Source organism: Polypterus senegalus, chromosome 2 (assembly GCF_016835505.1).
Source record: "Polypterus senegalus isolate Bchr_013 chromosome 2, ASM1683550v1, whole genome shotgun sequence".
Classification (NCBI taxonomy): Eukaryota; Metazoa; Chordata; class Cladistia; order Polypteriformes; family Polypteridae; genus Polypterus; species Polypterus senegalus.
Window position 1 is genome coordinate 295,741,406 of NC_053155.1, and position 13,969 is coordinate 295,755,374.

The 13,969-nt window shown below is 37.1% G+C and overlaps 1 protein-coding gene across 3 annotated transcripts in view; it reads right to left on the minus strand.

Moving 5' to 3' along the window:
* Window positions 1–13,969, minus strand: part of supt20 (SPT20 homolog, SAGA complex component) — a 100,182-nt gene that overhangs the window by 60,188 nt on the left and 26,025 nt on the right. For all 3 annotated transcript variants that reach the window (XM_039745809.1, XM_039745808.1, XM_039745807.1), the window contains exons 3-4: window positions 9,142–9,177; window positions 5,781–5,839 (exon numbers count right to left, since the gene is read on the minus strand). In XM_039745809.1, coding sequence (XP_039601743.1) covers window positions 5,781–5,839; window positions 9,142–9,177 — 95 coding nt within the window. The remainder of the gene's footprint in view (window positions 1–5,780; window positions 5,840–9,141; window positions 9,178–13,969) is intronic.

Consider the following 13,969-nt stretch of genomic DNA (forward strand, 5'->3'; position numbering starts at 1 on the left):
TTACATGACATTTGATGTTTTGCAAGTGTCCCAACTTATAACAAGTTTTTATCTCATTGTATCTCTAAAAATGAACTTTCATTTTCAAACTTCAGTTTATCCACTTGTGTGTCATGGAGGCAACAGCTTATCCTACCACCACTGGACACAAGACAGGAATAAACTCTAGATAAGATACCAGTACACTACAGGGCACACTTAATTTTATTATTCAAGTCCTAGGAAAAAAAGATTATGTAGTACTCAAGGAGAAAACTTGTAAACTTCACATCGGCCTGGTATTCAAAATCTCATGTACTTTTTCATGCATTGTACAATTTATTTTTAACATTTTAATTGGCTGGATTTTACAAAGTTTACGAACCATAGTTAAGTATTGTATAACAAGGAGAAGGGTGTCAAAGGCAAGTCTAAACTAAAACATTTCCCTCCAATGTTAACTTTCTAGAATCTGGCATGTAAAAATCTATGAAAACCATTACATATTTATGCAACATGTTGAACTAAAAATACAGAGTCAAGAGCTATAAACTAAAGCTAGAAAAACATCTAAAACAGTATAGCTAAAATACAGTGCATCTGGAAAGTATTCACAGCGCATCACTTTTTCCACATTTTGTTATGTTACAGCCTTATTCCAAAATGGATCAAACTCATTTTTTCCCCTAAAAAAGTTTACTTGAGATTTTTGCAAATTTATTAAAAATAAAAAAATTGAGAGAGAAAGCACATGTACATAAGTATTCACAGCCTTTGCCATGAAGCTCAAAATTGAGCTCAGATGCATCCCGTTTCCCCTGATCATTCTTGAGATGTTTCTGCAGCTTAAATGGAGTTACCTGTGGTAAATTCAGTTGATTGGACATGATTTGGAAAGGCACACACCTGTCTATATAAGGTCCCACAGTTGACAGTTCATGTCCGAGCACAAACCAAGCATGAAGTCAAAGGAATTGTGTGTAGACCTCCGAGACAGGATTGTCTCAAGACACAAATTTAGGGAAGGATACATAAAAATTTCTGCTGCTTTGAAGGTCCCAATGAGCACATTGGCCTCCATCATCCTTAAGTGTAAGAAGTTCAAAACCACCAGGACTATTCCTAGAGCTGGCCGACCATCTAAACTGAGCGATTGGGGGAGAAGTAGAGTGGCCAGACAGAAGCCACTCCTTAGTAAAAGGCACAAGGCAGACCGCCTGGAGTTTGCCAAAATGCACCTGAAGGTCTCTCAGACCATGAGAAACAATTAAACTCTTTAGTGTGAATGCCAGGCGTCATGTTTGGAGGAAACCAGACACTTCTCATCACCAGGCCAATACCATCCCAACAGTGAAGCATGGTGGTGGCAGCATCATGCTGTGGGGATGTTTGTCAGCGGCAGGAACTGGGAGACTAGTCAGGACAAAGGGAAAGATGGCTGCAGCAATGTACAGAGACATCCTGGATGAAAACCTGCTCCAGAGCGCTCTTGACCTCAGACTGGGGCGACGGTTCATCTTTCAGCAGGACAACGACCCTAAGCACACAGCCAAGATATCAAAGGAGTGGCTTCAGGACAACTCTGTGAATGTCCTTGAGTGGCCCAGCCAGAGCCCAGACTTGAATCCAATTGAACATCTCTGAAGAGATCTTAAAATGGCTGTGCACCGACGCTTCCCATCCAACCTGATGGAGCTTGAGAGGTGCTGCAAAGAGGAATGGGCGAAACTGGCCAAGGATAGGTGTGCCAAACATGTGGCATCATATTCAAAAAGACTTGTGGCTGTAATTGCTGCCAAAGGTGCATCGACAAAGTATTGAGCAAAGGCTCTGAATACTTATGTACATGTGAGTTCTCAGTTTTTTTTATCTATACTAATAAAAGGCAAAGCCCTCACTCACTCACTCACTCACTCACTCACTCACTCACTAATTCTCCAACTTCCCGTGTAGGTAGAAGGCTGAAATTTGGCAGGCTCATTCCTTACAGCTTACTTACAAAAGTTGGGCAGGTTTCATTTCGAAATTCTACGCCTAATGGTCATAACTGGAAGGTATTTTTCTCCATTAACTGTAATGGAGTTGAGCTGGAAGGGCGGAGTTGTGTGACATCATCACGCCTCCCACGTAATCACGTGAACTGATTGTCAACGCAGTGCGTAGAAAACCAGGAAGACCACCAAAAAGCGCTTAAGAAAACATGCATTATATAATTGAGAAGGCAGCGAAAAACAATAAGAAGCGAGCAAGTGACATATACTACCATATTCATGAGTGTTGCTGCCTCGGAAAGAAAGCAAGGTGTAAACCTAAACTTTAAATTAAGTTCATAGACAGGCTACCGCTGGCGTTTCACATGCCCACAGGTAATGCGGGATACAAGTTTAATGAGAGGACGAGGATATAAACGAGTTTTGATCACTTTGTAACTAAGTTAAAATTGTAGGTGAAGGGGTGTGCTTATGCAAATTCGAGACTGTGTTTGTGGGGGATTGACAGTTAAGGCGGGTGGGGGAGTCACGTCATCATCTCCCCTCCCATTCATCTAATTTCGGTCTGAGCTGAGCTCCGCGGCTAATGCCGTCTTCAAGCAACTTTGTCAGACTGCCACCAAATACTCACAGAAAAATCCACAAGTTAATACACACGCTGTCTCTAGAGTTTCTCCACACTGAATCCTCCAGGCACTACTTACAAAAGGTCACATTGACAATCGTGTTACGTTATTTTTAAAATCTTTCCTTTTCTTAGCACAAGCACAGCTGAGAAGCTTCGATGCATGTGCTCCATAACGCGTTAAAAAATAATGCATTTAATCACACTTTGCATTACAAGCAAAGGGAGCTTTTGTCAATGCATGATTTCCTGGTACTGTACACGATTACATTGATCAGCGCATCCCGATTCATTTTACCCTCGCACCACCTTAGTTTGAGAAGAAGTCTGAAAAAATATGAGGTTAACACAGAAAAACATCACCAATTCAAGCTTTATGAATAATCGATTCGCCATCAATAATTGTTTTGGTAAAGCCATCCTCCTTCCATTTTATAATTTTTCCGCCAATAGCCATGATTAAATGAACGGTAAATAAAGTAAGAGCAAAGCGAGGGTGACTTATTTAGGCAGGCATATATATGACAGCAACACTCATGACAATGTCAATCATGTTACGTTATTATTAAAATGTTTCCTTTTCTTTTCATTACTTCTTTAACACACTACTTCTCCGCTGAGGCGCGGGATTTTGCTATATATATAATATATGAATGACCTCCAAAGAGCGCTGAGACTTTTGATATCATGAACGTGTCTGCAAAAACTGTGGGCTCCTGCCCAGCAAAAGTCGAGCAGCCAGCGCGCGCATAGCTGTGCCGGCCTTTGAGACGCTGACTGCGCTTCTGCCTTAAGTCAAAGTGAGCACTTTTAATTTTTTCATCCTCCCCCTGCGCTATAGCCCAGACAAGTGCAAACACGGACCCCTTTTCTACACCACGGAAAAATAATATTAAGGCGATTCACACTTTCTTTTGCACGATACGATTATGAGGTCCTCACCTCGGATTATGAAACACGCACAGGAGTGGAGGACTGACAGTGCCATCACAGCTGATTAATGGCAGGGACGTCTCACCCGTCTACACAAGGCGATCATAACGTCAGCGAACACATCTCTATACTATATAAAAGAAAAAGGCAACTTTCCTTTCTTTACACCTTTTTCCTTTTATCCCAAACCAAAGCCTTTCTCTCTTAACACTGCAGAGGACACAAAACTAATTTTCTTTAAATGCCGGTAAGGCACATTACCAGAGGCACAAATTTGAACGTTCACATAGAAAATGTAATTTCTATACCACAGCCGTCGTGTAGCGCCTTTCAAAAGGGATCTACTACCGAGAGATGATCCATATACATTTTAGCTGCTGTTAGTTACTTACCTGTTGTGTTACACAGTCTTTAAAATGTAGTTTACCTGAAACCACTCCAGTAGTGCTCAATGTACCTGTACTTCTTAAAACGTTAATGTTTTACTGTTTAATAACTTATAGACTATATTTTATTATTTTTCCCTTGCACTCAGTGACCAAAGCTATACACACACATATAGACACATACAAACATACACACAAGTATATGTATGTGTATATATATGTATGTATATATGTATGTATATATATATATATATATATATATATATATATATATATATATATACACACACACACTATCTACATATATATATATATATATATATATATATATATATATATACATATACCTATACATCATATATATATATATACATACACACACACACATATATATAATTTGTGTGTGTGTATGTATGTATGTGTATATATGATGTAGATAGGTATGTATATATATATATATATATATATATATGTATATGTAGATATGTATATAGATATGTAGATATGAAGATATGTATGTGTATATATATGTATGTGTGTGTGTGTGTGTGTGTGTGTGTGTGTGTGTGTGTATGTGTGTGTATGTATATATATGACAGCAGCAATCCAAGCTGTGAGAAAACACTAAAAAGGAGGCGTGTCAGACGTTGTGGTACATTTTCTGATGCAGCTAGACGAAAAAAACTTTGTGACGCTGCCAAATACACAAAACAATTACTTTGACAATCATGTTACATTATTTTTAAAATGTTTCCTTTTCTTTTCATAACTTCTTTAACACATGACATCGCTGCGAAGCGCGGGTATTTTGCTATATATATATATATATATCACAGCGACACTCATAACAGTGACAAAACCATTACATTGACAATCATGTTACGTTATTTTCAAAATGTTTTCTTTTCTTTCTCTTTCCTTCTTTAACACACTACTTCTCCGCTGCTGCGTATATATATATATATATATATATATATATATATATATATATATATATATATATATATATATATATATAGATAGATAGATAGATAGATAGATAGATAGATAGATAGATAGATATATATATATATATATATATAGATAGATAGATAGATATGAGAACAACACTCATATCAATGACAAAACAATTACATTAACAATCAAGTTACGTTGTTTTTCAAATTTTTCCTTTTCTTTTTCGTACCTTCTTTAACACACTACTTCTCCATGCGCTTAGGTATTCTGCTAGTTTTAATAAATTTGCAAAAACCTCAAGTAAACTTTTTTCACATTGTCATTATGGGGTGGTGTGTGTGGAATTCTGAGGAAAAAAATGAATTTAATCCATTTTGGAATAAGGCTGTAACATAACAAAATGTGGAAAAAGTGATGCGCTGTGAATACTTTCCGGATGCACTGTATGGAAGTTGTGTAGATACTGTAATATGACTTGTTGCCATGGTTCGGGAGTAATGTTAATCCCGCTAATTTTATTTTGCACTCTTTATACCTTCTCATGAAGTACGGGTTATCTATTTTGAAAGCCACTCTACACATCTATCAAAAAAGCCATGGTGTGCATTTCAAAAGTATATACAGTCATAAAGAAATTACAAACAACTGTTAAGAGATATGTTGAATATCTAAACATAAATGTTTTATCCCACTATGCAAGTTTAACAAATTATGCAATACTTTCCATTATGTTTTTTGAATTGAGATTCCAGGACATGTATTAATACTTTTTTAAAATAGATCATGGGTACTTTAATACCTAAGTTTCTACCTCCCACTAGTGTACTGTCTTTTTCTAGAAATTAATGTGTACTTGACTTAAAGGACTTTTGTGGCAAATTAAAAAAAAGGAAATTCCTTTCTTCTTACCTTGCACTTGTGGAATTTCTTCTCTTAGGAGGGCGCTGTTGGGCACTTTCTACAATGTACTAAAAATAAAAAAATAAAAAAGTAGTATTGTAACATGTACAGAGAAGAGTGAAATTCTTACTTGAATGCCTCACTAACATGCAACATGTCAGCACTCTTTGCTGCCATGATAAACTACGAGGTGAGACACAAAAATAACCAGACTGGGCTTGGGGCTTTCCTGGAAAACCGTCTGTGGAGGTCGGCCAGGCGTGAATCATAAAACTATATCCCCTCCTACACAACCTATCAAACCACCGACTGGCTAGGTATGTCCTGTGAATAGTCCAGTCAGTATTTGCACAATAATCGCTATACAAGTTGTAATGATAATGTCGGGTGAAAAAAAAAAATCGAACGGCGAATCAACATCAAATTTTTTGTGAAGCAGTTTTTGACTGACAAAAACATTCCTGTCCTTTATCAATCTCCCTTTTCACTCAATTTAGCTCCTTGTGATTTTTACTTGCTCCCGACAATCAAAAATTGAATAGAAGGGAACACATTTTTCTTCAATGGATGAAGTGAAGAGAAAAATGGCAAGCCTTTGAAGAGCCTCAAGCAAGAAGACTTCCAGCACTGTTTCAATCAATGGAAGATTTTGGAGCGGTGTAGAGATTGGCGATGGGGTGGAGTAGACAGAAGGTGACAATGTTTAGAATGTTGGAATTCATCTTTTTTTTTTTTTTTTTTTTTTTTGAGTTTCACTTTGTAAAATGCATTAGAATAATTTATTTTTATTTAATAGAAAACACACATCAGCTTACCTGATGTACTCCTTACTAATTTTTCTAAGCTCCCATTACCTGACAGAACTTTCAGGTGCTGCCTCACAATTCCAGAAGGTGGAATGAGTATCATAATTAAGTGAATGGAATTCATAAAGACACATCCACTGCACGTTGAATGCCCTGCTAACCATGATACATGCCAGTATGCCATGGCTTTGACTGAGATACTGCACTTGACAAGATGGTTTGCTGTTTACTCTGCACCGAATTGCATGATCTTTGTGACTTACTCCATGGTGAAGTATGAAGTACTTTTTTTTTTTTTTAAGAAGCCCAATTGAAATCTACCATCAAAAAGAAAATATAAAACTAAAAATGACACGACGATTTAATTAGCTGTGCTACCTAAGACAGATTGAAGCAGACCTCAGTGTCAGTGTTTGCATAGTATCATGTATTGGAATATACCTTGTAAAGCATGTGGCAATAAAATGCATCGATTTGTCATTACAATACGTGGCACATCACAAACATTGGCACTGCTTTTACAAATCCCATACCAAATGGCATATAACAGAAGCATGGCAACAGGTTTGTCACACAGACAAGTGTCTTCTATCAAAGTGGACTAGCCTATCGGGATTACCAGAACAAAATCCTGATCTAAATAAGCAAAACAAAAACATATTTTACAAGACTGAGTTGCTTTGTCTGCCTCGAGAAATCCAGTATTAGAAGCTCTTCTCATAGTTGTGCTTGGCTTCCTACTTGTATACTGTAGTATGAATGAATAAATAGTAATCATCTCTGGGTCGTACTTCTTCCCATTTTATGCCACACAGTGCAAAGTGCATTTCCTACTATGTAACCCATCAGACAATGTAATTATATTATAAAACATAGCATTTCCTGTTTCCTGAGTGTGGGGAGTTTGACAGCTGTAATATGTTGTTCTTCTTTCACCCACAATTATGCATTCTTAGTCTACAGAATAGAAAAGTACAGTTAAACTAAAATGCAGTAGCTTGTGATATCAAACACATGGGCTTACATGTTTATTCATCCATAATGGGATGATTTTTATAATGACAGTATCACTACAGTAGAAAATCCTTATAAAGTACTATTGATACTATACTGCTGTGAAAAAGTAGTTGTCCCTTCCCAAGTTCCATGTGAAACAGTAATTACTCTCTTAAACGTAATACTTGGATGCGTTACTGTTAACGGCAACAACTGCAATTAACTGATTTGTGAGAGTCTGAGTTGGCTCCAGCAACATTGGCTCATCACTTCCTAAAGCTCCTCCATCCTGCTCCCTGTTTATGTTGCATTATTACACCTCTACTGTAGTTATAATATTCAAGTTATTTTAAAATGCTAAAATAAAACAAATCTGAAACAACTGACTTAACTAAATTTGAAGTTTAAAAGGAAAATAAAACTCTCCGTGTGTTCATAAGTTTGAGGAAAAAGTACTTCTGTTCTTGAATAACTTAACACTAGAATTACCAGAGCCTACGAAAAAACTCATAGATCCGTCCCACCTTAAAACGCTTCTCACTTCTCCGTCAGCGTCTTTTGTCCTTTAAATGTGTTGATAAGCAGCAAACAGCAAGCAGTCTGCTATCACATCCCCTGACCGGCACACGGTTTTCTCAGCTCAAGTCTGCTTACCTGCGTGTCAATTGCTTAGAGTTGTAGACACTGAGAAGTCAAGCAAAATGACACATTTTATAAATACTATATCGTTATTTGGAACACTTGCATTTCATGTGTGTTCCATTTCTACAACGATCTATGCGCAGTAAACACTTTGTTAAAACAGAAATGTTTTCCATGTTTTAGTAATAATTGACAAAATGTAGACATGAAGTGTATAATGTGTGAAGCCTGAATTCCAAATATCAAAGAAGCACTTTCACAAAAGACACAAATATAACAGAACAAATGCGTTTTTTTTCCCCAAGACTATTACCGAAGAAAAAGAAATCAGGTTAGTGTTGCTTGTTGTCTTGTCTTCACGGGTAGTATACTGGTTAGAGCTGCTGACTCTAATTCAGAAGGTTCTGAAGAGCGTGGTCATCATTGAGATAATAAAACTGGAGCTTATTCAGTGCAGCCCCCCAGTTTTTTTGTCTGATTCATGTTCAAGCTTCCAGACACAGCACCCCTTCAAATCTGACATTGTTTTCAAATAAAGTCGTGGTACAAACTTATTTTGTTACACTCTTTATTTGAAAACCGTGTCAAGAACCGAGAATGCAGTTAGACTTTTTTGGGCACATACACCACGCTAGTGTTTAGATCTGGACGGTGTGGCGTTGGCGAGCTCTGTACGCCGTGCTGTTTCTTTGAAGGACAGGTGATTGGCAGAATGACACCAGACTTTCACCTTTACGCCTGGTGCAGCTGTGTTGTTCTTATATGTGAGTGGACGTTTCTTGCGGTTCTTGACAACAGAGTTATACTTAAGAATTTCAAAGTAAAAAACAGGGTACAACTGTTTAAATCACCAACTCAAGCAAAGCATCAACATAATTTGCAATTCCTTTCTTTACGGCACTGTTTAGGACAAAATTATTTCTTACCTCTGCTCTGTCCAATGCATGTTCCAGTACTTGTTTCTGTAAAGATAAATGTGAGATTTGCAGTTACAAATAAATGTGACAAAGCAATAAAAAGTAAATAATTCTGACATTTAATCTACGAAAATTAAATTTAATATATATTGTACAAATACTTATGTGAAGGCTGTTTAAAGGACATAAAGATTTAATGAGAATGGACCATTAGGCCCAAAGCAGCTCAAAAATGGGCCTTTGCCTACAAAATTGTGTACCTTCAAATCTCAACACTAAGTAATGATGTCCATTTTCTAACTAGAGAGATACATTGTCTAATTTCTGTGTGAAATATATCCTTAAAAGGTTTCTAACTGCACTCTTGTGCTGATTAATTTGTCCTAAAGAAACAGCAGGCATCTACCCTACTTATGCACTTTACAGATTAAACAAACAGATTAAAAGGTGACATAATAAAATGTTTAATCATTAATCTCTTTCGAATTTTCTCAAAGATCATATCCTACAGTCTGGAAAGAAAGTGTTGTTGTTCTTCCCTGGATATTATCTAATGCTGTTTTGTCTTTCTTTTACCACAGAGAACAAAACTGCACAATATTTCAAAAGGCACTGACATACTGGATAGGTTAAGAGGAAATTTCAAACCGACTATGTGCGTGGACCCTCTGATGGACTGATGCCCAATTCCTAACTAACCCATGCTTTGTGCTCAGTACTCCTGAGGTAGGCTATGGTCCTCCATAGACAGATAGATAGATAGATACTTTATGACCCTGAATTGGATTAACCAGGTTTGTGAATGCTATATTTCAGTAAGTATGATGATAATGACATGTATGAAGTGAACTCTGCTATACATTCAAAGATTCAGAAAAAATGTTTGCTAAATTTCAGGTTGCATCAATGTTTTATCATTTAAAAAAAATGGCACAAGCAAGGTTTCCATTAATTTTTTATGGAAACGCTTAAGTCTGCCATAATCCGAATGTTTCTTTCTGTCATACACAAAACTTATTCTGATGTAATGCTTATGCAGCACAGGTACTTTTGAACTGACTTTGCCATTTTCATTTGGTACAGTTACTACTGCAGCTAAAATGATCCTGTCAACTGACAACCACCTGCCATTTTCTTACACAGTAGGATTTTATCTAGCCCTGGGACAAATGTATTATTAAGCTTTTTTGCTTTTATCCATTTTAAAATTCTGTTCTGTGTTGGGGTGGCAAAGTGTTGCAGTGGTAGCACTGCTGCCTCACAAGGAGGAGACCATGGCTGAAGTCCCAGCTGCTCCCTGTGCAGAGTCCTCTTGTTCTCTCTAGGCCAGCATAAGTCTCTTCCAATAATCTAAAATCGCACAGATTAGGTGAACTGGAATTGTTAAAACTGGCCTGTGTGTGTGCTTGTGTGTGTGCTTGTGTTCACCCTCTGATTTAGCTGCCATCCTGTCCAAGGACTATTCCTACCTCATGTTCTATGCTTGTGGTATAGGGTCCAGCTTCCTAGTGATCCTTCACTGCATAAGTAGGTTAGAAAACTGAACAAATGGACTGATGGGTGTTTTACTTTTCACTAATAATACAAATATGCACTGTAAACTTTTATTTTTATATTTAGACTAGGGGGCTTACCCTAGTCGCGCTTCACTCCCCAACCCCCCTGGCCTGTGCTACGCGCCATCCACTTCATGTCTCTGCCGCTCAGGTTGTGAAGAGGGGGGTGATCGCACCCCAAAGAGACGCGGTCGCTCCTCCGAAACCCACTCTTAAACGGTGATACAATTGAAAACAAATATAGTTTTTTTTTACCTCCTCTTTGCTTGATCAGCTGCTGGATTGCTGCTGCTTCCATGGCACATGATCTGTATCTCGCTTGGCGCTTCAATCATTTAAAAGCCTGTACAGCAGTTGTCTTTGTCATCTGCTCTTTGTCTTCTATTTCCGTCCCCGGGAGTGGTTAAATGTTTTGGCACAAATTCTCATCTCTTGGGATGCGAGATCTTGATATGTTTTAGTTTGTAATTTAAAAACGGAATAAGAATCTGAAAATCTAACAACATCACATTAAAGTTTGATAAATTCTGAAAAGAATGATACCAAAACATATATATGTAGGTTTGAAAATAAGCCCAAATTAAAGTGTGATAAAAAGTATGACATAAAAAGTAACATAAAATTGTTTGACAAAATCGTAGCATTTTTAGGCTTACGATTTTATATATAGAGCAGATAAAAGCATACGTTAAATAAGTTTTACCCAATCAATGATCACTACAATAAAATATTACGTTCAATAGCTCATTTTGTAAAACTCAGAGACTCACAGTACTCAAGTTTACATAAAAGAGACTTATTGTGAAAATAGGTTCTGAGCATCACAAGCCTGACTCAAATTTAACAGGTTCCATAATGGAAGGAGAGGCAGTGTCATCTGTCACCACCAAGAAAATATCAACTAAATATAACAGTTTTGTCCAATCACAATGATTTTTCCTTTATTTTTTCATTTCTGAATGAAAATATGGCAGTGTACAACAGGTAGGGCACGAAAAATAATGTAAAATGCACTCTCTCGGACTACATTTGCTTTTGCAAGAGGAACATCCAATAGTCATCTCTGCATGTACAGTAACACAGTTTATTAAGATCACTCCTCTGTAAAAATTTATGGTAGATTAAGAAACCAACATACAAGCCATCTCAAACCTTTAAGACAAACTATATGTACCGTCTGGAATTTGAAGAGGAATATTTTTGGGTTTTTTTCTGTTACTGACCAAGTGGATAATCACTTTATTGATGACAGTAGCAGCTAACCAATCAAATCTACAAACAGAATGTTCTGGAAAGTGACATCGAATAACACTGAGAAAACCTTGAACAACAGAGAAAACTAACACTGCAAAGTTTGCGCTATAGTGCTACGAACCGCTTGCTAAAAACACTTTTTTTTAAATGAGTTTTAAGCACAGGGAAAAAAATGAACATTTGAAAAATCCGTAATTTAATAAACAACCAAGAAAAGTAACGTTGCAACAATGCATGTGCGCAGCTGTGCGTGTGTCTGTGTGTGTCTCACGCACCTCTCTGTGTGTGTCACACGCGCCTGTGCGTGTGTCTGTCTGCACTGGCAATGCACAGGGAGAGACTGAACACGTGCGGCCCCGCGCATGCGCACTTTACCAGAAGACACACACACACAGAATCCTGGACACACAAAGGGATTTTATTAAAGAGGATATATAGATGAGATATATATATATATATATATATATATAGATATATATATATATATATATATATATATATATATATATATATATATATATATATATATATATATATATATATAGAGAGAGAGATATATATATATATATATATATATATATATATATATATATATATATATATATATATATATATATATATATACACACATATTATATATCTATACTAATAAAAGGCAAAGCCCTCACTCACTCACTCACTCACTCACTCATCACTAATTCTCCAACTTCCCGTGTAGGTAGAAGGCTGAAATTTGGCAGGCTCATTCCTTACAGCTTACTTACAAAAGTTGGGCAGGTTTCATTTCGAAATTCTACGCCTAATGGTCATAACTGGAAGGTATTTTTCTCCATTAACTGTAATGGAGTTGAGCTGGAATGACGGGGCGGAGTTTCGTGTGACATCATCACGCCTCACGTAATCACGTGAACTGACTGTCAATGCAGTGCGTAGAAAACCAGGAAGACCTCCAAAAGCGCTTAAGAAAACATGCATTATATAATTGAGAAGGCAGCGAAACAATAAGAAGCGGCGAGTGACATATACTACCATATTCATGACTGCTGCTACCTCGGAAAGAAAGCAAGGTGTAAACCTAAACTTTAAATTAAGTTCATAGACAGGCTACGCTGGCGTTTCACATGCCCACAGGTAATGCGGGATACAAGTTTAATGAGAGGACAGGATATAAACAGAGTTTTGATCACTTTGTAACTAAGTTAAAATTGTAGGTGAAGGGGTGTGCTTATGCAAATTCCGAGACTGTGTTTGTGGGGATTGACAGTTAAGGCGGGTGGGGAGTCACGCCATCATCTCCCTCCCATTCATCTCATTTGGCTCTGAGCTGAGCTCTGCAGAACGCCGTCTTCTCAAGCAACTCGTCAGACTGCCACCAAATACTCACAGAAAAATCCACAAGTTAATACACACGCTGTCTCTCTAGAGTTTCTCCACACTGAATCCTCCAGGCACTACTTACAAAAGGTTACATTGACAATCGTGTTACGTTATTTTTAAAATCTTTCCTTTTCTTAGCACAAGCACAGCTGAGAAGCTTCATGCATGTGCTCCATAACGTTAAAAATAATGCATTTAATCACACTTTGCATTACAAGCAAAGGGAGCTTTTGTCAATGCATGATTTCCTGGTACACGATTACATTGATCAGTGCATCCCGATTCATTTTACCCTCGCACCACCTTAGTTTGAGAAGAAGTATGAAAAATATGAGGTTAACACAGAAAAACAGATCACCAATTCAAGCTTTATGAATAATCGATTCGCCATCAATAATTGTTTTGGTAAAGCCATCCTCCTTCCATTTTATAATTTTTCCGCCACTAGCCATGATTAAATGAACGGTAAATAAAGTAAGAGCAAAGCGAGGGTGACTTATTTAGGCAGGCATATATATGACAGCAACACTCATGACAATGTCAATCATGTTACGTTATTATTAAAATGTTTCCTTTTCTTTTCATTACTTCTTTAACACACTACTTCTCCGCTAGGAGGGTATTTTGATATATATATATATATATATATA